The sequence below is a fragment of the Dasypus novemcinctus genome, chromosome 15 (genome assembly GCF_030445035.2).
Source record: "Dasypus novemcinctus isolate mDasNov1 chromosome 15, mDasNov1.1.hap2, whole genome shotgun sequence".
Lineage (NCBI taxonomy): Eukaryota > Metazoa > Chordata > Mammalia > Cingulata > Dasypodidae > Dasypus > Dasypus novemcinctus.
The window spans coordinates 20,602,043-20,627,188 of record NC_080687.1 but is presented as its reverse complement, the minus strand read 5'-3'; the positions used below and the strand labels follow the sequence as shown (position 1 = coordinate 20,627,188).

Sequence of the window (25,146 nt, the reverse complement as noted above, 5' to 3'; positions counted from 1 at the left end):
CTGTTGGTATGCAGTTTCTTCCTCTGTACTAGTCCATTGTCTGAAATCTTTTATGAAACTCAGAGTTCCTTTTTACTACTGTAAAACTGTCAGAGTTAGACAAGTCCAGAGTAAGCTAGAATTCCTTTGTGGTTAGAATTTAGTTTTTCTTTTTTTTTTTTTTTCAGTTTTAGACCCAGTAAATTATGGTTTAGGTCAGCTGATGTTTAACATTTTCCAGATAGCCAGTGTTTCCAAGTGAAATGAATTTTTATTTGTGGTTTTGCCATCTGCATGATTTTGTGTTTTAAAAATATTTTCATGGCAGAAACATGCCACTCAGACATGCAAAATACCCACAATTTGTTTGAGAAGGAAAAAAAAAAGTTATATAATGAAGTAAGAATAGTAAGAATTCAGTTAGGTTTTTGATCAGATGCTCCAAACAACCCATGGGACAACAAATACCAGTGTCTCAGGACTGGTGATAATAGAAGGGACAGGACGTAGCTGGAATATCTGTTTCTAAAGCCTTGACCATGTAGTTTTCACTGGTTTTCGGGACAGGTAAGGTTCATGGAATAGAAATTTTAATCTTATCAAAATAGTTTAAAAGCTTGCAATCAACTTGTGGAGGGTTTATTTTAATTTAGTATACCTGAATGAATCTTACAAAACCAAGACTGAAAACCACTTCAGTGCAGACAAAAGGGAGAATGTGCTCACTGTGGAGCCAGGCCTCTGGAAAAACATGGGTTGGGAGATCCAACCTGCCCTTGGTTTAGTGGACCTGGGAAGAATAGGAGCAAAAGCCATTGTTGTCTTTATACCTAGAATGCTGAAACAATTTGTAAATAATGAACCAGAAATATGCCTGTGATGTATTAATAATACCTAAACTGTATATGTCTTCCTACCTATATCCATCAAACAAGAAATATTGCCTTTTAAAACTATAAATAGATAGAAATTGCTTTGCCATTAGATACCTATAAATTTGAAAAATGGTCATTTGTAGGATCTGCTCTTTAAAAATAGATATAGTAATTTGAGGCCAGGCTACAAACTTATGTTCTGTTGCCCAGAATGTAATGCAGCTAATAGGTTTTGTTTATTTCAGCTGAAATACAAAACTTCCATTAGGTGACTAACAGGGCCCAGAAAAAGTTGATGTTAAAGTTGAAGGCATGACTCACTGTCAAAACTGGGTTATTTCTGGTAATCCAGCCATTTTCTGGTTAAATTCTGAGTTGAGAAAAATCTTGTCCTTACTGGAGCAACAGATGAGAGAAAAGATAAGCACTAAACAAAGATACCTGTGAAATTCTATTTTTTCTAAACTTGAATTGTATGTGGCTTTGTAGTACAGGGAGAAACACCCAGCGATTGTGTCTAAAATAATTGATAAGTATATGACCCTTTTAGAAGTGAGTTATTTTCCTTGGTTTATGTCTACAGACTATGAGGTTGTACAGGACAGTATTTGTTCTCAGCTATGTTTATCTAGTTTTACTTAGTGTATAATCTCTTCTTTTTGAGTTTTTCCACTGTTAGGCATACTCTTGAAGTCATTGAATTTGATTTTATCCATTTTAAAATGCTACAGATTGAAAATGAAATAGTAAGAATATTATTCATTTACCCTAAAATATAAGAGTCCTACATTCTGTTAAAATTTATTCTTCATTTTAGAGGGAAATAGAAACCCTCCTATGGTAGTTCTAGCAAAGTAAGGTGGCAAATGAACTGAAGCAGTTTGAGGTGAGCTGAGTTGATTTAGAAAGAAAATAGTGAGCAGTGTTTGGGATCTCATGAATTTATGGGGAGAAAGCTATCTAATCACAGTTTTGGGGTGTGATTTACATACCATAAAATTCATGTGTTTTCTAAGGGTACATCAATTCAGTGGTTTTTGTGTATCTTGACAGTGTTGTACAATCATTACCATGATCTAATTTTAGAACATTTTCATCACCCCAAAAAGACGTCTACCCATTAGCAGTCATCTCCCATCTCCTCTTATGTCTCTCCCCCCTCCCCCCAGCCCTAAGCAACCACTGTTACATTTACTGTTTCTATGGGTTTGCTTATTCCAGACGTTTACTGTTAGTGAAATCATACAGTATGTGGTCTTGTGTAACTAGTTTCTTTTACTTGACCATGTTTGATTTTTATTTTCCTAATGACTAAGGATGTTGTGCTTCTTTTCATATGCTAATTGGCTATTGGTATGTCGCCTTTAGAGAAATGTCTATTCAAGTCCTTTTTATTTGTCTTTATATTATTGAGTTACAATGGATTTTTATCTATTGTGGGTACAAATCCCTTATCAGATATATAATTTTCAAGTATTTTTGTAGGAGAATGGCTCATCTGTGGCACCCTGGGGGACTGCTTGCATATATCCATATAGGACACACAGGCAAAGCTTTGAACCATAGACAATCTAAGTCTTGGCAGAAAATCTTGGGATCTCTAGAAACACATGAAGATGGGAGGACTATTAGATGCTGCTCCAGGGCTGTTTCCCACTCCCTTGTGAGGATGTCATGAGAGAGTTTTTCATCACCTCTGAGTTCTCATAAGGTATGGGGCTTTCTGCCTACCATATATGAACTTGACAAGTTTCTCCCAGTCTGTGGATTATTGTCTTCTTACTTTCAGGTTTCCTTTGAAGCATACAATTTAAAATTTTTGATAGAGTTAAACATAGCAGTCTTCTCTTTTGTCATTTGAATATTGCTGTTTAACAGCTGTGAATTTCCCTCCAAGTACTGCTTTTGCTGCATCCCACAAGTTTTGGCGTGCTGTTTTTTTTCCATTTCCATTCATCTCAAAATAATTTCTAATTTCCCTTATGATTCCTTTTTTTTTTTTTAAAGATTTATTTATTTACACACACACACACACACACACACACACACACACCATTGTCTGCTCTCTATGTGCATTTGCTATGTGTTCCTCCCTGTTTGCTTGTATTCTCATTAGGTTGCTCCAGGAACCGATCCTGGGACCTTCCAGAGTGGAAGAGAGGTCATCATTCTCTTGTGCCATCTCAGCTCCCTAATTCCGCTGTGTCTTTTTTATTGTCTCTCCTCTGTGTCTCTTTTTGTTGTGTCATCTTGCTGCGCCAGCTCTCCGCCTGAGGCAGCACTCCTGTATGGGGCAGCACTCGGTGTGGGCCAGCTCACCACACGGGCCAACTTGCCTTCATCAGGAGGTCCTGGGCATTGAACCTTGGACCTCCTATAGGGTAGACCGGAGCCCAATTGCTTGAGCCACATTTGCTTCCCTGTGATTTCTTTTTGACCCATTTGTTATTTAGTGTTATGTTGTTTAATTTTCACAGATTTGTGAATTTCCAAAATTTCTGTTGTTGATTTCTAGTTTAATTTCAATGTGATTCGAGAATATATTTGTATGATATCAGTTCTTGTAAACCTTTTGAGGCTTGTTTTATGGCCTAGCATATGCTAGAGAATGTTCCATGTGTACTTAAGAAGGACATATATTCTGCTGTTGTTGAGTGGACTGTTCATAGATATCTGTTAGGACTAGGTGGTTTATAGTGTTCTTCATTTTTGCCTGGTTTAGGCCACTAATGATGAGAGAAATGGGTAGGTAGGTATTTTTATGTATTCTTGACAATATGTAGATTTAAAATGGAATAACTGAAATTACTCCATTTATAGTTTGAATACATTATCTGCAATTTGTCTGGCTCAGCATTAGGCTATAAATACTCTTAAAATATTGAGCTTTTCAAAGAGTGTTAATAATGTCTCTTGGGAAGATAGAACTTATTTCCTACACTGCAAGTTAGATGGATGGGTACAGTAAGAAAAATCAGATTCTCAAAGGTAATACTTAGCAATTAATTTTTTTCTCTTACTCTCTGAAGAGACTAGAAAACCCATTTCCAGTTTTCTTGGAGAGGACAAACCTGTCTAATTGTGGAGTCTTAGCCCAAGATGGTGTCTTAGGTTTCTAAGGTGATGCTTTATACAAAGAACAGGGCACAATTCTGGTTTCAGTCCTTTTTTTTAATAGAAATTTTGTAAAAACTAATTTCTCTTGGGTCTGGTTCTAGGATTTACTTTTATTTCTAAAAATTGCTCACAACCTTTCAGGTTTTCTTTGTTATCTATTCTAAAACCAAAAGTCAGAAGTCTTAAATCAAGGCTTCTGATATCTCCAGTCTCCAGAAATGAAAAGACCATGGCAATGGAATTTTATTTTCCTGAGTGATGCCATTAAGAGGATGAAGACATCTTCTTTGTGTATTATATTTTGGAGAAAATGGGAGGTAATGATATTTGGGGAGAAGATAGACTAGACCTCATTCTAGAGATTACTTTGATCGGAGACTCTTTGAGGAGGCTGAAATTCTAATTTCCAAATTACAGACTGTATTAGTCAGCCAAAGGGATGCTGATGCAAAATACCAGAAGTCTGTTGGCTTTTATAAAGGGTATTTATTTGGGATAGGAGCTTATAGATACCAGGCCATGAAGTATAAGCTACTTCCTGCACCAAACTCTATTTTCATGTGTTGAGCAAGATGGTTGCCAGCATCTGCCAGGGTCCAGGCTTCCTGGGTTCCTCTCCTCCCAGGGCTTGCTTCTCTTTTCTCTGTGTGCTTACTTCCCAGGGCTCCAGCTTAAGACTTCAGCATCAAACTCCAACATCAAATCTCCAACACCAAAAACCTCCAACTCTGTCCTTTGCCATGTCTTTTATCTGTGAGTCCCCACTCACAAGTGGGTTGGGACTGAACACCCTACTGACATGGCCCAATCAATGCCCTAATCATAATTTAATCACACCCAGGTACAGACCAGTTTACAAACATAATCCAGTATCTGTTTTTGGAATTCATAACTATATCAAACTGCTACATAGACATGAGGACATTCTGCATCCCACTCACACAAAAATGTTTAAACCCCTAAATGACACAGAAGAACAGATTAGCACTCTTTTCTAAATCATAAGTTGCAACTCACTTAGTAGGTCTACCAAGATTTAAAAAAGAATAGGAAATATGAGAAAGCAGGCATATATGAAGAATTAGTATTGTTTCATGAAAATTTTGTGGTCCTTTATTTGTATATGCATACTAGATCGTGATTTAACTTAGGTCACAATCCAAGTATAATTCTGGGTAAGATTTAGCAAGGGAATGTTTATTTCTCTGTGTTAGTTTCCTAGGGCTGCCATAACAAATTACCCTAAACTTAGTGGCTTAAAACAGCCAAAATGAGTTGTCTCACAATTCTGTAGGCTGCAAGTCTGAAATCAAGGTGTTGGTAGGGCCACATCCTTCTGAAGCCTCTGGGGAAGAATCCTTCTTTGCCTCTTCCTACTTTGTGATGGTTTGTGGCAATTCCTGGCTTCCTTGGCTTGTAACTTCATCACACCAAGCTCTGCCACCCTCTTCACAGGGCTTTCTTTCCCATGTGTCTGTGTGCTAGTTCTCCAGTGATGGGATTTGGGACCCACCCTACTCCAGGATGACCTCATCTTAACAACTAATTACATCTATGACCTTCTCTCCAAATAAGGTCACATTCTGAAAATGAATTTGGTGGGAACACTATTCAACCCCCCTACACTTTTCTTATTACTACCCTGTATCTATCAGGCTGATCCTTCACCTCTGCTGTGATCTGTGGAAAAGCTTGATTGTTCGTGTGAGACTGTGGATTATAAACATCAGTACTATCTCATAGCTATTTCCATCCACCCATTACATCATCTGCATAGTTGCAAGAAACTCAGGGAATAGGTGATTTTATCATTTGGTGTGTTCCCTTCATTTATATAAGTGTGCATGGCATTGTGTACGTGTAGGAATTAGAAATCTGGGAGATCTGAGTATATTTTCAAGTTGATTCTCTGTTGCTTTGGATTTAGATAAATCCAACTTTTTTTGTGACTCAGTCTTTCAGTCAGTAAACTTGTTCAAGCCCAGGTCCTTAACTTGCAAGCCAAGCATTCATAGGCAAGGCACTTACCTTCCCTTTTCATTTTTAAAATGGTTTAAGGGAACATGCCCTGAGGAGTTGTTAATGAAGATTAAGACATTTATGGAAAAGCTGGCTATTAGTTGAGCTATTGTTAAGCAACGTTATTATTACACTATTCATGCTAATTTATGGCACTCCTCATTCTAAAAAGATTTTGAAGGACACAAATATATAATCTAGTCTCAGAGGTGAAAGAAGGAATCATCACAGCAGTGTTTAAACAAACAACAAATAGATGGACTGAAAGGTGTTAATTCCCCTTCATGGTGAAATAGGAGAGAGATCTTTTGAGGTGGTGCTAAGGTCATCATTCCTTATCAGAAATCAGCAAGACTTGGGAACATTTACAACCTGTGTTTGCTCTCGCATTCCCGATCTGAAAAATTTAGTTGGCATCTTGTGTACTGTAGGACTCCTTAGGCTCTAGAATTCTGTGACATCCCTACATTTTTCATTCACAGAAAACAAGTCTTGCGTGTGATTGGATTAGGATCCACATTTATTCTATTGTAATTATTTGCTGTTCATGATTCTTTTTCCTGAATAAGGGAAAGGGTGTAGGTTTGAAAGATGCCTGTCCCATATCTTAGGTGTCCGGTAAATCTAGCTAGAGAGAGATCATAGGAGCTTCTGTTCATCTGGCTTTGAGCATTTCTTAGCTGTTAAAAGGTCTTGTTTATACCTCAATTTGAGGAGACTGATGTTTGAAGCTGACTGGGAAGTAGATAGTGATATCTATACTCTCTGTAACAACAACAACAAAAGATTGGTGAGAAATTACCCTTTTTGTTGTCCAAACTCATTAAATAGAACCTGGCATAAATCCCTTTTAACATACATTACAGTCCTGAATTTTGCATTGTTAGTGGTGTTTTGAAACTGAAGATGGACCTGGAAGGGCCTAGGTTCATTTGCTCCGCACTGAAGAATAGACAGACACGCTGAACTAGGCTAGGAAGGAAAAGGGGATTTATTTGCTGGTGGGAGACCGAAGATGTAAAATCTCAAATCAGCCTCCCCAAACCGCAGAAATTCTAATATTTTAAACCATCAGGATGCTAATGAATAATTGGGGCAGAGCTAGAGTCAGGTTCCTTCATTAATAAACATTAAGGGGTTGAACTTGGTGGAGTGGGTACCAAACCAGGGTGAGTTACACAGTTACAGTCATTATCAGAGATCAGGGTTCTGGGAGAGGAAAGTACAGAGTAGAGTTCAGCCACAAGGTTTTCCATAGGGATATTTAACAGGAGGTGGACACAATGGCAAGTATACACAAGGGCGAGCCTAGTTCTGAAATAAGTTGAGAAGTTGAGAAGTAAATTGAGCCTAGAATTACCATCACAACAGTAATTATACACAAGGGATAGGCTAAGTTTAAAGTAACCATAAACGGGTGAGACTTGTTTAAAATGACCATCAAAATAACAGGTCTAGGCTAAATCCAGCCAATTTCAGGGATTTCAGATATTAATTAACCTTTGGATATTCTGTAATTTACTGGAAGTAAAAAGGCACCTATACAATGATTTAGTACTCATAATTATTTGTTAATTCTTCAGTCGTATGCCTTAATATTTAAGCTATACTGTGTCTTTCTATACTACAAAACAGTATGGGTTTATGTTTGCATTAAATTTACATCCTTTAAAAAGTATTCTGATTTCTCTGAGGAGGATGGCATCCTTTTTGATCTGTGATTAAATTTACTTTCTGAGACTCACCGGAGTTGCTAGAAGGAACTGTCCACAGTAGTGTGAAGTTTTACACTTACTCTGCATAATACACCAACAGGGGCAGTGGAGGAAGCTAATAGTAGAAATTCAACTCCTGATTTGGAAAAACCTATAATATAAAGATGTTTGCCTGCTCAGATGCAGAGCTGTTTTTGTCATTCTTTTTCTGTTGCTGTATGTTATAAAGGAAAAAGAAGTCAAGTAAGTTCAGTTCAGAAAGGTTTGCCTGGGGTTTAGAATCCCCCATGCTGGTGTGGCTCTGGGACAGCTGCTAGGTCGTCAGCTGTAGGGAGTGGGGGTGGGAGTCTCTTCTCCACTGACTCAGTGTGAACCCATGGCTAACCCAGGTCCAAAGCTTTGATCAACCACCTAATGAAAGTGGTAAAAGGAAGCAGTCAATGGGAAGCAGCTGTGGCTCAATCAGTTGGGCTCCTGCCTACCATACGGAAGGCCCTGGGTTCGCGCCCCGGGGCGTCCTCGTGAAGGCAGGCTTGCCACACACTGTGGAGAGCCACCCAGCCTATAAGTGCCACAGAGAGCCGACTCAGCAAGGTGACACAAGAGAAAAAGGGAGACAAGTAAAAAAAAAAACACAGAAGAACGCACAGCGAATGGACACAGAGAACAAAACAGCCAGCAAGCTGCAGGCAGTGGTGGTGGTGGTGGGGTAAATAAATAAATAAATAAATAAATAAATACACACAGAATGCACAGCGAATGGACAGAGAGAGCAGATAGCAAACAAGCCACAAAGGGAGGAGGCGGAAGCAAGCTGTTAAGATTTTTTAGAAGAATGCCAAATTTTATCTTTTCTTTTCTTTTCTTTTCTTGGCCTTTTCTTACAGTTTCTTCTGTATGGCAGGGTGATAAGTAGACATTGTAATGGTTTTGTTTCTGATATATTCTGGAACATTCCTAGACTTGTTTATATGGGGCTGCCCTGGAGATCCTATGACAGCCTGAGAATAAAGATAAATCTGATAATATGCAGGTTTAAGATTTTATTTTACTCACAATATGGGAATCAGATGTTGTAACTGATTTAAAAGTCAAAAAAATATATATGGAATAAAAGAATGTTGAAATGAATGTGCAAATAGACATAAAAGTGTCATTTCTACAGAGGAGGGGAGAAGTCAATGGAATCGCTACTACACAGAACAGAACATGCGTGTCTATGAGAATTATTTTGTATCATCAGTTACTTACAATTTATAGAGTTATAAAATAGCTCAAAGACAATGAACCAGAAGAGTGTGCTGTATGTAGGCAATGCATAGTCTTCCACTAAGACACACATGGTCTAATAATCTTCCTTATAAATAAATGTTGAAATGAGCACTTTTCTACTATGTAAAGTGTCATGCAAATGGATATGGTTTTAATTGATTAATTTAGAATTAGGTTTGGTTGGGCAATAAGAATCTGTTCCTGACAATTTAAAGTCGAATTTGACATAATAGCAACTCAATTAAGAATTGTCTTCTCCTAGAAATTAAAGCTATCTAGGGATGCCTTTACCCTTTTAAAACAGGTTAGGTAAACAATATTTTTCCCCTTCTGCTCACCTATTGTCCAAAATTTTAAAAAGAAGGAAGAGGTGAATACTTTGAATTGGCTTATTTTAAAAAATCTGTATTTTACATGGGAGGAAACAAATTGAGTTTGTTGTTGGGATTTAATGAAATAAAAGTACCTGGACAGAACTTTTTAGGAGTCATGCTTCCATAACTTGTCGAGCTGCTTTTTTTCTACTTTATTTTTTGAATTTGAAATAGTTTAAGTAAACAAAATCTGTATTTAAAATTTTTTCTATAAAAAATGTATCTGGTTCAAATATGCCAAAATTGTTAATATTTGTAATATTTGCCTGGTTCATGTCTGTACTTTCTGAATGTTTAAATTATTTCATAGTGTTTGAAAAGTCACCGCTCCCCCTTCCTCCCATTTGAATGAAAATATTCAGAGAAGTATAGATAGTATTTAGTTATGAGAGACTGAATACACAAACGGGACAATCAATGGCCAGACACTATATGAAAATAGAACTCTGACTCAAAATTTGTGCAACAGTCGACCCAGTGTGGTCAGTACCAAGACAATCACCAGCTTCCTTCTTTTTTTCCCCCCTGCTTCTGTCTCATGACCACAAGAAAAAGCCAAAATGTTCCCTAGCCTAATTACATAAGATACCCACTTCTGGTTAGCCTGCCTCCTGCTTCCCCATGCCAACAATCTCCAATCAGTGTCTTCCCCAGTTTTTACTCTAAAGCTTTCTCACTCCCTGGCCTGCCTTTGAGTCTCTGCCCAACATCAGTGATGGTGTCCAACTCCTTTGCAAACTCTGAATAAATAGCCTGTTTCTTACTTTGATAATCATCATTTATTTCCACAGTGATTAATTTATGCACCCTTTAAAGTGTATCCATATATGCCTCACTGACTATTTTACAACTAGCCTTTTCTCTCATAATTTCCTGTGTCCCCTCAGTATTGCTGTGTGGTAAGTAAAAGTACTGAACAGATTCTCTATCTTTTATTTTGTCCACCAGGATTAAGTACATTAAAGCAGGTGGGAACTCATTTGTACTGTCAGTTTTGCTGTCTTGTCAGAATTATTGCTTTATTCCTTTTAATAATTAATTAGTACTTGTGGATAAGACAGTGAGATCTGCCTGGAGTAGTATTGATATGGTCACAAAATGGTCCACTTTATATATAGTAAACATTTAGTACAAAAATGAAAGTTTTTATGTCTGGCTCATTAGGATAAAATTATTGAGTCCTTTTATCTTTTATCTTGGAGCCAGGAATATACCATAAGATCTGCATTACTGCACTGTACACACGGCAGGGTTGGTCTTTCATCTGAGTTGGCACCACTGCTTGAAGAAGTCATTTTTGTCATTCTCTAGATTCACATTCTTCCTGGAACTTCTTTCCAATTTCCACACTATACTCTGCCAGTCTCACTAATGCTGAACTTTTTCCCATCGTTTTTTTTTTTTGGGCACCCCCCCCTTAATTTTGTAGGTGACAGTTTCATTCATGTAAATAATAATAATCGTAATAAAGACTCTAGATGCTTCTCTTCCTTCTCTGGGTATGTTCATTTCTGCCAGTTTTGGGGCTTACCAGGTAGTAGCAGCAGCTCAGTATTTTTTAATTCTTCTGCACCAAGGGCCATTTGGTTATTTCCAGTGTTCAGGGGAAACACAAACAGCTCAAGATATTTTGATTGGCAAATGTGTGTCTTAGAGACTACTGAAACTGACACTTTCTGTATATTGTTGGACAACTGGGTTGTTAGTAAATCCTTAGGAAATTTGCTAATTGAGAAATACAATTTAGTTCCTAGTTTCAGCTTTTCATTGCTCATGAAAATCTCTGGCCTTCTCTAGAGTCCTGTTGGTGTAAGTTTATGTAGTGCTTATTGGGCAATATCCTTGATCCTGACTAAGAAATTCCTATCTAAGAACATTTGGAAATAGAGATTGGTATCTTCATCTTCCGGCCCTTTGAGAGACTTGTGACTACCCATTTCGTCATTTTTAATCTTAAAAAAAAAACATTCATGTGGTATTCTGTTTGACCGTGAACAGTTAGGCTGACACTTGGTTCAAAACTGGTTTAAGGGGAGCTGATGTGGCTCAGTGGGTTGAGTGCCAGCTCTCACATACTAGGTCATGGGTTCAATACCCAGCCCCGGTGCCTCAACAAAACAAAACACAACACAACAAACTGGTTTAATTAAGTTGCCTAAAAATAATTGGAACTAATAAGTTTCTTTTACTAAGTTGCAAGGAATCATAATCTTAAGGCTAAGAAAAGGTTATTTTGTCTAATCCTTCCATTTTGCTGCTGATGAAATTCAACACAGTCACACAAGTAAACAGCAGCAGAAAGAGGTTTACTGATTCTTGGCACTTAACATATATTAATAACGCTCTATATTGACATGATTAGAAACATCATAATTAGATTAGGCATTCTGTTTGTTGTACTTTCTACTTTTTACCATTTAATTTTAGCCTGCTCAGAATTCAAACATTTGTAAAGAGAACAACACATGGAACTCACCTTGATTTTAAATCTAAACCCAAAAAAATGTTTCCTATCCTCTCATGCCATTTGTAAGATAATATAAATAAGTTTTTTTGAACTCGTAAAGTTTTTTCTTTGTGTTCTGTTATGCTGGCTCAGCTAGTGAGCCAAAGTAGGAGGGTGGTAATGTAATTTCTTTGATGTTCAAGAGCACTCAGTTTCATTTCATTGAGTTTTAACCTGCGGGTAGAAGCAAGGAAGCATAAAGAACCTTCTGTGTTATGTGCTTCTGTTTTCATACTTCACTTGACAATATAAGGGTGGCTTTCTTGTTATAGGGTTTAGTTTGCGTTTAATATGTGTAGGATTCATTCTCAAATGAACTTTTTCTTTTGATGATTTATGGAGGTGCTAATGCGTGATCTTGTCACACAGACAAGAGTAGTGATTTTTACCTTTATTAGTTTAAATGACATATATACAGTGAGTTATTATATTTGAGTTGTTTTATATTTAAATATATCAGTGTTAAGGAAATTCATCCTAAATATGCTTCCATAGAGACAGAAGTCATTTTTGTCCTCTGGCTGGATATAGAAGGGACCAGGTACCTGACCACGTAAGCGCTGCTCTAATGATTGATAGGAAGTTTTTGAACTTTCAGAGAGTCATAATGGTGTACCTTGTGGTCACTCTTCACAATGAGCTGCCATTTTCTAAGCTTAAGAAAAATGCTTTTAGGATTTTCTTTTCATATTATAAAATATGTCTTGATGTTCTTTTTTCTTTTTTGGGTTCATTTCTAATATATTCTTTTTTGACATCTTGCCTTCACAAGAAGAGAAGCATCAGTTTGGCTCTCTATTCTGAAAATATATTAGTAAAGGGAAGTAAAAGACTTTGTCCATTTTCTTACTTTTCATATGTAGGGATTTATTTATAAAGCTCTTAAGGAAGTTTCTCCCCTCCCCCCCCAGCCTATATTCCTTATTTATGCCCTCACAGTCGGATAGAAATGTGATAGGAAAGACTACTGTCAGACAGTGAGATGTCACTTCTAATGAAGTAAGAGTTTTGTACATTGCCAGAGATGGGGCATCCTGGCCCTCAGCTTGCCCAGAGGAGCTGGTACCAGTGCGGTCTTCCTTGTTTTTGAATCTACTCACTGCATATCTAGGGTGATAGGTGATAGTTACTATAGAACCAGCAAGCTCCACACCACAAGTTTTTGCAAGGGACAAATGTGCTTAGCTCATCTGTGTTGAGGAGCGGCTCATCTCTGGCCAGGTAGCAGCCTTGTGTATTTCTGTTTCCTAGAAACTTGGAAGGCCCTTTGTAATGAGCACCATTTCCTGTATTTCTGCTGAGCATCTCTGAAAACAAGATCGTTTACAGAGACCAAGTTGGTCTTTTTCCTTTAGTTTACATAAGCCCTAATAAAAGGAATTATAGGTGAATGTAAACACAAAGATGAAATTTACTTAAGGAATGTGCATTTTTCCTATTACACCAGTCTTTCTCTTCAACTATGAATATTTCAATCTTCTTGCCAGTGCTGTTTATTACACCCCTGAAAAAGTAGTGTCTTGAAAGTTCTACTAAAAGAGTTGGCATTTGATACCCAGGACTGTGTGTTGGAGCGCTTCTTAAGCTGAGGCTACATTTTGGTCTCAGATCAGTAGCTAAAGTATCTCAGTCACCTCAGTGCTAACAGCATACAGTATGGTTGTGTGTTTTAAACAGGAGGTATTTATTTAATGCTTCTTGTGCACAATTCTAGATAATACAGTGATGAATGGGACCAAGTCCTTTCTCTATTCAGGAAAAGCCTTATTAATATAGATAACAGAAATATGTGAAAAATTCTTGTATTTTGATTTCATAGTTTTACCCTCGTCTTCCATTAAAGACCTTTCCCCAAGCTTCTCACCATCACTGTCTTTTCTCCTTTGGAAGCTTTAAAATTGTTAAGCATTCTGTTTTTTAAATGAAACCACCCAATCTTATTTCCCATTGACAGTCAACTTTTAAAGGATCCCCTTATACCACTTATAGGAGTACAGACAGCCTGCTCAGATTATTTATGTGAACAATTTAAACGGTTGTTTAAAAACTGGAACCGTGAGGGCTGAGGAGAATTCAGGAGCTGCTCGAGCTTTGGCTGGCCTGGCTCTTCCCTTCCAACCCAGTGTGATGCTTAATTAAACCCACCAGGACAGGTTTCTGCTTATCTAAACAAGCCTTAAAGCCACCACTGTAGATAAGAACACTTGCACCCAGTTCCAGGGGACCTGCGGTAACATTTCCCTCTTTTCCACAGTGTGCTGGAGAAGAGAACTGGGTGGACAGTCGGACCATCTATGTGGGGCACAGGGAACCACCCCCAGGTGCCGAGGCCTACATTCCACAGAGATACCCGGATAACAGAATCGTCTCTTCCAAGGTAACTTTGTCTTCTGGTTGGAGTGTTTTATTTAATTACCTTAGAGAAGATAGCTTGGAGGGTATTAGTAATTTTTGACAGCACTTTAACATGCTTCTAATACTATTGCTCTTACAGCGACTATCTTTCTTGCAGCCACGGACTTTTGACTAGAACTTTACAAAATGGCTTTGCAGTCATTATCCCTTTCACAGTCCCAGAAACACTTTTCTGATTTGCCAAGAGGCCCCAACACATTTTCTTCACTTCTCTTTTACTTACATCATGGATAGAGTGGCAACTTTGAAGTCTGGGACATTCAAATCCTACTACAGCCACTTATTAGCTGTTTGGCCATGTGTAAGTCATTAACTACTCTCAGCAGAAACATAGCTGTTACCTGTGAAATAATATGTGTAAAATAGTTTTATAAACTCTTAACACACTGAATAAGGGTTTATCCGTTGGAACTATAAATTTAATGAGGAAGAAATATGATTTGAAGGCATCATTTAAATAAAGTGTGTTATTTTTCATTGATTGGAGAGTGGGACATATTTTACACATTCAGAGAGTAGCTAGTAAAGTAAGTTTTAAGAGTAGAGTTTAGAATTAATTGCTGGCTTTTGAACAAGAATGGTATGTGACAGGGTGAGATGCCTTCCGGGTTATGGAGAATTTTTCCTTTCAGATGCATGAATGAATGTATGCATGAGCAAATACACATGTGCATGGATGTAGTAGATATTAGATATAGATCAGTTGTAATAGGTTCACTTAATCTTTTGTGAGCAATCAAAGAGTGCCCACATTTGTTAATAATACTGAAAAGTGCTCTTCAAAGCACTTTCTTGATCCATTTGATAGAATGTGGCTGGAAGTTGAAAGATACTTTATAATAAATCCTCTGTCAAAGGTTTTTGGAGTTGATAATGAAGCAGTAATTTCTAAATCCCATTCAAGACCCCTTTATTATCTGATTCAATTTTCAGAGCCAATCTATTATTTTCATATTTTCTTCTTTAAATATTTCTGCATATCATAGCCAACAGTGATTTTAATATGCCTTGACTTACTTCCAGGCTCCACAAGCAACCACATTCTTCCTTTCTTTTGTTTGGAGTATCTCTTCTGTCTCTGCTGTGGCAGCTTCTTTATTGAACCAGAGCACTCCCAGAAGCCTGCTTGGTTTCTAATAAAAGAAATCCTATGCCGGGACATGTTGCAAGGATGAGGTTTTGTTACAGAATTTCATGTTACCAGGAGACTTTCGGAAAATATTTCTTCAAAAAAGCTCTTTTATATCAGGAAGCTCTAGAGCAGGAAGTAAAAGAATAAAGTCAATATACTTTGGAGAGAGTAAATTTCAGGAGAATGGGTCAGGTGTCCCAAGTCTGCTAAGTCCACATGTGAAATGTTAAGTATTGGGTCAAGTGCTCTGAGCAACTTTTATCTCAGCCCTAGAGTAAAAACTGGGACTGGGCTCTCAAATAGTGTTTGTGCATTGAAGACTCTTCATTCTTCAAAGAGGCTAGGATTAGTGGCATAATCTCAATTCCAAGTAGGCAACGATACCTAATTTCTGAGAAACTACAAGAAAACCTCTATTCCTGATCAAATTCAGTGTGGAAGAGGCCCTTAGAAAGATCAATGACTTGGAATCTAAGCTGGTAATGGGATTGATGGTGGCATTGATTCCAGTAAAGTGAAGTAGAAGTCTAGAGCACATAATTGAGGATTCATAGTTGTTTTGCTTAATTGCTCTTCAGAGTATGTGAAAATATACTTTAATTTGTAAAATATAAGTTTATAACCAATTTCGCAGAATGTTAGAGGTAATATGTTTTCTTGGGAAGAAAACTTATTTCTGCCTTAAACTACCAGTGGATTGTGGGAAGATAAGAGAGTAGGAAACTCCAGGAATCAGTTCCCCCATTAACTATTGAATTGGCAAAAACTGAAGCAGCTCTTCGGCACTTGGGAGTCTGGTGGAACATTTGCATCATCCAAGGAAAGGGTAGACAAAGAGGCTGGTAAATTGTAGTAAATATTGGTGAATTTTACCTTCTCAGTAACAGCTAGCAGCTTCTACCCATTAACGGCATAGCAGGGAGCAGTGAGAACTGCAGCCTGAGTTCCTGGTAGCACGTGCTGCTGCCAGGTGGCTATAGGGACTTAGTCCTCTAATCTCCAGGGGTGAGTGGTGTGATCAGTGATGCTGCTTTTCATCAGCTACTTTAGATCTTTATTTTCTCTTTTTCCATTTTCATTTGGAAGCAAAAATGTTTGGAAAAATCACAGACAGATTGCTCTTTTATCTTTTTAAGAAGGAGTGATGGAGATATATAGAGGTAGAAAGTTTGTATACTACCAAAACTAGGTTAGTACTATTCAAACTAGGTTGCTATTATTTAAAATATTAATTTTATTTTATAAGGTAACCACTAAGAAAATAACTAAAAGGTGTAGTGAAAAGGAAAGAAGAAGGGAATCAAAATGGTACACTATGAAAAGTCACCTAAATACAAAAATATGCAGTAATGGAGTAATCGAGAGGGAAAAATCATTTAAGACAACAGAAAACAAATGCCTAAATTGCAGAAGTGAATCTTTCCTTCTCAGTTATAACCTTAACTGTAAATTCATTAAACTCACCTGTCGAAAGGTAGAAATTATAAGATTGAATGATAAAACACAATTCATCTATACCAGGGGTTCTAAATCGGGTCCATAGTCTATGGAAAGGTTTCAGGGGGTCCATGAGCTTGAATTGAAAAAAATCAACTTACTATCTTTTATTTTCTCTTACCTCTACCTGAAATCTAACATTTCTTTCACTTACGAATGTATGCTATAACTTATAGGAGCATTCATTTTATATCACGTAACAGTTTTGTTGCATATCTCGAAAATCACTAAAGCTCATCCATACCAAATTATGGTAGTTGCTAGACCCAACATTAGTTGAATGTCATAAAACTATCCGTCACTACATTCTGAGAAGGGGTCCATGGTTTTCACCTGACTGGCAAAGGGGTCTGTGGAGCAAAAATAGTAAGAACCCCTGATCTATACACTGTCCACAAGAAACTAATTTTAGGTACAACAATCCAAAGAGGTAGAAAGTAAAATGGGTGGAGATAGATACTCCATGTAAATAGTAATCAAAAGAGCCAGAATGACTATGTTGTTGTCATCAGACAAAATAAACTATGCCAAAAAAGGTAACAGGAGACAAGTGTAATATTATGCATTGATGAACACTTCACTTCACCAAGAAGATAAAATAATTATTAGCACAGCTATACCTAACAGAAACCCAAAATATATGAAAGAAAAACTGACTGAAATGAAGGGAGAAATAGATAGTTCTGCATTAATCACTGGAGACTTCAATACATAACTATCAACAATTCATAGAATATCAAAACAGGAGATCAGTAAGGAAATAGAGGACTTGAGCAACACTATAAGCCAGTTAGGCCTAGTGGACATATATAGAACACTCCACCAAACAGCAGCAGACTACAAATTCTTTTTGAGGACACATGGGTCATTTTCCAGGATAGAGCATATGTTAGGCCGTAAATCAAATGTTAATAAATTATTAAAATATTAAAATCATATAAAATATATTCTCAGATCACAGTAGAAGGAAGCCAGAAATAGGTGGAAATAACCATTGCACTCTTAAAACAACCAGTGGGGGAAGCAGACTTGGCCCAGCAGTTAGGGCGTCCGTCTACCACATGGGAGGTCCACAGTTCAAACCCCGGGCCTCCTTGACCCATGTGAAGCTGACCCATGCACAGTGCTGATGTGCACAAGGAGTGCTGTTCCACGCAAGGATGTCCCGGTATAGGGGAGCCCCACGCGCAACGAGTGCGCCCCCTAAGGAGAGCCGCCCAGCGCCAAAGAAAGTGCAGCTTGCCCAAGAATGGTGCCGCCCACACAGAGAGCTGACAAACAGGATGATGCAGCAAAAAGGAAACACAGATTCCCATGCCACTGACAACAACAGAAGCTGACGAAGAAGATGCAGCAAATAGACACAGAGAACAGACAACCAGGGTCGGGAGGGGAAGAGAAGAGAAATAAATAAATAAATCTTTAAAATAAAATAAAATAAAATAAAATAAAACAACCAGTGGGTCAGAGAAGAAATTAAAATGGAAATTAGAAAGTACTTAAAGCCAAATGAAAATAAAAGTACAACATGCCAAAACTTATGGGATGCAGTGAAGGCAGTGCTCATTTATGCTCAATTGATACATAAAGGCCTTTGACAAAACCCAAGCAGAAAGAATTTTACAGCTCTAAATACATTAAAAACAGAAGAGAGATTACAAATCAATCAACTAACTTTAAACCTGAAGGTATTAGAAAAAGAAGAACAAGCTAAGTGCAGAGTTAGTAGGAGAAAAGAAATAGTAAAGATTAGAACAGATAAATGAAATCGAGAATAGAAAACGAATAGAATCCATGAAATCAAAAGTTGTTTTGTATTTTTTAAAGAACAATAAAATTGAGCATCTTTGTGTAGACTCACAATGAAAAAAGAGAGGCTACAAATATTTTAAATCAGAAGAGAAAGTTGGGACATTGTTCCTGACCTCACCGGTTTAAAGGCCTCTTAAAGATTCTATGAACAGTTGTTCACCAACAAATTAGAAAGCCTTAATGAAATGGACAAATTCCTAGAAACATACAAATTATCCAGTTGTTTGCAAGAAGAAATACCAAATCTCAACAGAACTATAACAAGAGATTGAATCCATAATTTAAAAGCTCCCAACAAAGAAAAGCCCAGGACCAGATGGCTTCACTGCTGAATTCTACTAAACATTTAATGAAGTTTTTGTACCAGTTCTTTGCAAATTCTTCCAAAAATTAGAAGAGAATAGAACACTTTCTAACTCATCCCAGAGACCAACATTACCCTAATACCAAAGCCAGATAAAGACATCAGAAGAAAATAAAATACAGATCAATATTCCTTATGAATATAGATGTAAAAATCCTCAATAAAATACTGGCACATCGAATTCAACCATGTAGTAAAAGGATTATACACAGTGATCAAGGGGGATTTATTCCAGGAATTGAAAGGATGGTTCAACATAACAAAATCAATGTAATATATCACATTAATAAAACAAAGGAAAGAACACATCATCATCTCATTAGATGCAGAAAAGGCATTTGGCAAAATCTGTTATCTTTTAATAAAACACAGAAAACTAGGGATAAAAGAGACCTTTCTCAACATGATAAAGGGCATTTATGAAAAAACAACAGCTAACCCCAACTCAGTAGTGAGAGGACTGTAAGCTTTCCCCCAAAGATCAGAAACAAGACAAAGATGACTGCTGTCACCACTGTTGTTCACAGTTGTACTGGAAGTTCTAGCCATAGCAGTCAGGCATGAAGAAGAAATAAAAGGCATTCCAATTGGAAAGGAAGACGTTAAACTACCTTTATTTGCAGATGACAAAATCCTGTATGTAGAAAATGCCAAGGAATCCACAAGAAACCTACTGGAGTTAATAAATGAATGTAGCAGAGTTGCAGTGCACAAGGTAAACATGCAAAAATCAGTTGTGTTTCCATATACCAGTAGTGAACAATCCAAAAAGGAAATCAAGGAAACAGTTTCATTTGCAATAGCATCTAAGAGAATAAAATACCTAGGAGTAAATTTAACCAAGGAAATAAAAGAATTGTATATTGAAAAGCCTTAAACACTTCTGAAAGAAATTAAGGAAGACCTGAATAAATGGCAAGTCTGTGTTCATGGATTGGAAGACAATATTTGTAAGTTGCCAATACTACCTGTATTAGTCAGCCGAAGGGGTGTTGATGCAAAATACCAGAAATCTGTTGGCTTTTATAAAGGGTATTTATTTGGGGTAGGAGCTTACAGATACCAGACCATAAAGGATAAGTTACTTCCCTCACCAAAGTCTGTTTCTACATATTGGAGCAAGATGGCTCCCAACATCTGCCAAGAGTTCAGGCTTCCTGGGTTCCTCTCTTCCTGGAGTTCTGTTTCTCCAGGCTCAGCTGCTATGCTCTGTCTGTAAGGCCAACTGTAGACTATCAGGCTAATGGTTGTCTCTCTCCCCTAGGCTTCTGCTGTGTCTAAGGAGCCGTCTATATTCCTTTGTGTTCTCCTGTGTGTTAACTTCCCGGGCTTCAGCTCAAAACTCCCAAGTCTGTCCTTTGCCATGTCTTTTCTTTGAGTCCCCACCCACCAAGAGGCCAGGGCTCATGCCCTACTGATGTGGCCCAATCAAAGTCCTAATCGTAAATTAATCAGTTAAAAGTGACACCTCTGACAGACCAGTTTACAAACATAATCTAATAACTGTTTTTGGAATTTATGAACAGTGCCAAACAGCTGCACTACCTAAAGCAGTCCACAAATTAAATTCAATCCTGATAAAAATTTCAGCAGCCTGTAATGCAGAAATAGAAATGCTGATCTTCAAATTCATATGGAATTGCAAGGGGCCCTAAATAGCCAAAACAATCTTGAAAACAAAGGACAACTCTGAAGGATTCATACTTCCTGCACCTCCTGATTACAAAACTTATCACTAAACTACAATAATTCAAACACGGTGGTTCTGGCTAAGGATAGACAGAGACCAATGGAATAGAATCACGTATCTGGAGATAAAACCACACATCTATGGCCAGTTAATTTTTTACAAGGGTGCCAAGACCATTCAATGCAGAAAGAATAATCTCTTCAACAATTGGTGCTGGGACAACATGAAATCTATGTGCAAAAGAATGAATTTGATCCCTACCTCTTACCATATATTAAAAATGAATTCTAGGATAGGTTGGGGGGAAAACACACTAAATATAAGATAAGAACTATGATTAGTAGTAAGATTTTGAAAGTGTTCTTTCATAGTTTATAACAAACGTCTCATGACAGTGCAAGGGTTGACGTATGGGACCCCTGTATAATGTTATGCATGCTTACTTTGTAAGTTCACAACTTTTACTATACACTTAATATATTTATTTATAAATGATATAAAGATAATAACAATCAGATTGGTTAGGAGAAAACTACTTTGTTTAGTAGTAATAGTTTGACACTGCTCTTTAATCGTTAGTTAAAAAGGTTTAAAAACAAGGCAAGTTTTTTGTGGTAGGGTGAGATGTTATATATATTTGTTTTGTATATGTCTGTTTTGTAAGTTCACAACTATTATACACTTATTGTTTATGTTTATGTATGAGTGATATATTTCAATAAATTTTTTTTAAAAAGCCACACTGGGGGGAAAAATGAATTCAAAATAGATCAAGGACCTAAATATAAGAGCTTATACTATAAAACTCTTTAAAAAAAAAAAAGGCAAATATCTTTAGAACCTAGTGGACAGTGGATTCTTAGATTTTATATCAAAAGCATGAGCAGCAAAAACAAAAAATAGATTAATGGAACTTCATCAAAATTAAAAACTTGTATGTCAATGGACATTATCGAGATCATGAAAAAACATCTTATAGAATGGGAGAAAATATTAGGAAATGATCTGAAAAAGTTTTATCTAGAATATATAAAGAATTCCTATACCTCCACAAAAGACAGTTAATCCAAATGAAAATGGGCAAATGATTTGAATAGGCGAAAATGTACAAAAGTCCAGTAATCATGTGAAAAGATGCTCAACACTATTAGTGTTTAATTTCTTGTCTTCTAAAGCAAGTACTATGCAATGGATTGATTTAAACAACAGGAGTTTATTGGCTCACTGTTTTGAGTCTAGAAATCCAAAAGCAGGGCGTCATCAAGGTGGTGCTTACTCCCACAAGATCGTGGCATTGGAGGCAGGCTGCCTGTGATCCTTCTCCTTGGCTTTTCTTCACATGAAAATGCACATGGCAGCCTCTCATTAGCTTCTCTTCTAGGTTCCATTGACTTCCAGGTTCTGGCTTCTACCTATGTCTTTCTCTCTCTGTGGCCTTCCCTATAAGGCCTTCAGTAATAGGATTAAGAGCCATCCTGATTCATTTGGGCCACATCTTAGCTAAAGTAACCTCATCAAAAAGTTTATGAGGATTCACCCCCACAGAAAAGGATTAGGTTTAAGTTTAAGAACCTGTTTTTCTGGGCTCCAAGCCACCACAGTTAGCCATTTGAGAAATCTAAATCAAAACTACAGTGAGATACCATTTTACACCCACTAGGATGATTATTATAAACAAAAACAGAAAATAGCAAGTGTCGACGAGGATGCAGAGAAATTGAAACACTGCTACACTATTGGTGGGAATGTTAAGTGGTGTAGCTTTAGTGGGAAACAGTTTGGCTGTTCTCAGAAATTTATTTATACAATTACCATATGATTTGATGATTCCACTTCTAAATGTTTAGGCAAAAGAATTGAAAGTAGAGACTCTAACAGGTATGTATACATCAGTGTTCATAACAGCATTACTCACAATAGCTAAAAAAGGTGAAAGCAACCCATGTGTTCATCAACAGATTGAGGGGTAAACAAAATGTGATATATCCATACAATGGAATATTATTCACCTGTTAAATGAAGTGCTAATATGGGATGAACTTTGAAGACATCATGCTAAGTGAAATAAGCCCAATGCAAAAGGACAAATACTGTATGATTTCTCTTATTTAAAATACTTACAATAAGCAGATTCACAGAGAAAGAAAGCAGACTAATGGGTACTTGAGGGAGGGAAGGAGGAAGGAGGGATTGGGGTATTATTGCTTAATGGGTGTTTTTGTTTCTTTAGCTGCTCAAGCAAATCACCATGCAATGGTCTGGCTTAAGTAATGGGAATTTATTAGCTCACAGTTTTGAGGCTTGGAAAAAGTCCAAATCAAGGCATTAAAAATGTAATGCTTTCTTCTCAAACTCTGGTGTCTGGGGCTGACTGCCAGTGATCCTTGGTCCTGGGCTCCTCTGTCACATGGGAGTGCACATGGTGGGCTCCCCTGGCATCTCCCTTTTCTTCTGAATTCTGTTCACCTTCAGCTTTTCCTTCCTGTGGCTTTCTCTCTGCCTGTCTGAATATCATAATTTCACTTGTAAAGGGTTGCAATAATAGGATTAAACTCATCCTGATGTAAATGGACCAACCTTTACTTAAGTAACCCCATTTAAGATAGGTTCACACCCACAGGAATGGCTTAAGATTAAGAACATGTTTTTCTGGGATACATACAACTCCAAACAACCATAATGGTTAGGAGTATCTGTTTGGGATAGTGAAAATGTTCAGGAAATAGTGATAGAAGTTGTACTATATTGTCAGTGTACTTAAAGTCACAGAATTTTCAGTTGAAAGTGATTAAAATTATTTTTATCATACTTGTATTTTACCACAATTTTTAAAATGGCTTAATTTCAAAAAGACTATTAGTAAGACTTATGTGCCATGGAGTCCCATAACCCAGAAAGCTTACTTTTAGGAAACCAAAGGGTTTTGAAAGCAGTTATGTGAAAAGGTATAACAGGATAAAAAAATACTAATCTAATTATTTTAAATCTCTCATTTGTTGTTAGGAGCATATTTATTGGTGACTGTGCAGTGTCAAGTAGAAACAAAAAAGTTGTTTCCCAGATAGGCTCCCGTCCTTACCCAGCCCTCCTCATCCAAGTCATGCTTAAACTCACAAAATTGCACTTGAGGACACAAAATTCATGTGGTTCCCAGCTTTTCCTTTAAGGGGCTACAAAATTAAATATTAGGCTTGGTCTATACTGTCATGGCATAACTTCAGGAAAGCTGAACTTTGAGTATTGGGGAAGGGATATCACCTCCACCAATTAGTAAATGTAGGCAATGTTTTTAATGACATACTTGTATATATGACTTCCATGTTTATCATTTTTTTTAAGCTTTAATACAAACCTGTGAGTTAACTATTACTTATTATACCCAGTTTATTCATGAGGAAACCAAGGCTTAGAACAATATAATATGCCCAAGGCTACAGAAATGGATAAGCAAATCTTTAGCCACTGTTGTCTGTCACCAAGCCCAGTGTTCCCTCCAGAGTTAACTTATTTTCTAATGTAAGTAATCCAGAATGCCTGTACAATTTCCTATTTTCAAAATCTTCTTTCCCCAATCATAAATGAAAGAGGAGCCTCAACTTTGTACGACTTGGTTGTATCCTCAAGTAGATTAGATGACCAGTCTCCAGTTAGTTTTTTAAGACTATCATGTACATAACTCTAGTGCAGGGTCTGTTTTCAGATAAATAGTAGCTGAGGCTTCGAGAATGTTTTCAGATTCTCTCATTTCCTTGCTGTCTGCTATCAGAGAAAAATGGCACCCCAAGGTTTTTCTCTAATAGTTTTTCTTATTGCCACATGACTCAAAAGTAGATCAGATGAGACTGTTGTCGTCTTTGTTCTTGAACCACACTCCAATCAAGTAACACAAAACCAAAGATTGATTTACACCAAGGAACAAGAGAGGCAGACCAAAACATAAAGCTTAAATGCTAGCAAAGTTTTCGTATTTCAGGGTTAAGATTACAGCTAGCATATATAAAAGACTTTGAATATGAATTTTTTTGTAAGTGTAAAAGAAATGCAAGGAATTATTGTCTCATATAATTCAACATAACTCAGAATATCTATTATAGAAAAAAAGAAAGGTGCTGTGGTCTACTCAAATTTCTTGGCTTCATTGTAGAAAGGAAAAACCACTTAATCCATGTCTGGTGGCTTTGATACCAGGAATTTCCAGTCTTAAATACTACTTCTACTGATTGTATGCCAGAATATAGGATTAATAGCTGAATATAGATCAAAGCATTCTGTTATCTTGTGGGCCACACGTCTAGGTAAATATTTATGATTTAACAACAATGAAAAATTATATAATTGGCATGTCATCAATTTGCTAGCTTCTATATGCTCATAATATT

At 37.0% G+C, this 25,146-nt stretch overlaps 1 protein-coding gene across 1 annotated transcript in view; it reads left to right on the top strand.

Annotated features, from left to right (window-relative positions):
• The window catches only part of ATP11A (ATPase phospholipid transporting 11A), a 230,886-nt gene that overhangs the window by 105,830 nt on the left and 99,910 nt on the right, over window positions 1–25,146 (top strand). The window contains 1 exon segment of the mRNA XM_071208206.1: window positions 14,112–14,234. Within this exon segment, the coding sequence (XP_071064307.1) occupies window positions 14,112–14,234 (123 nt within the window).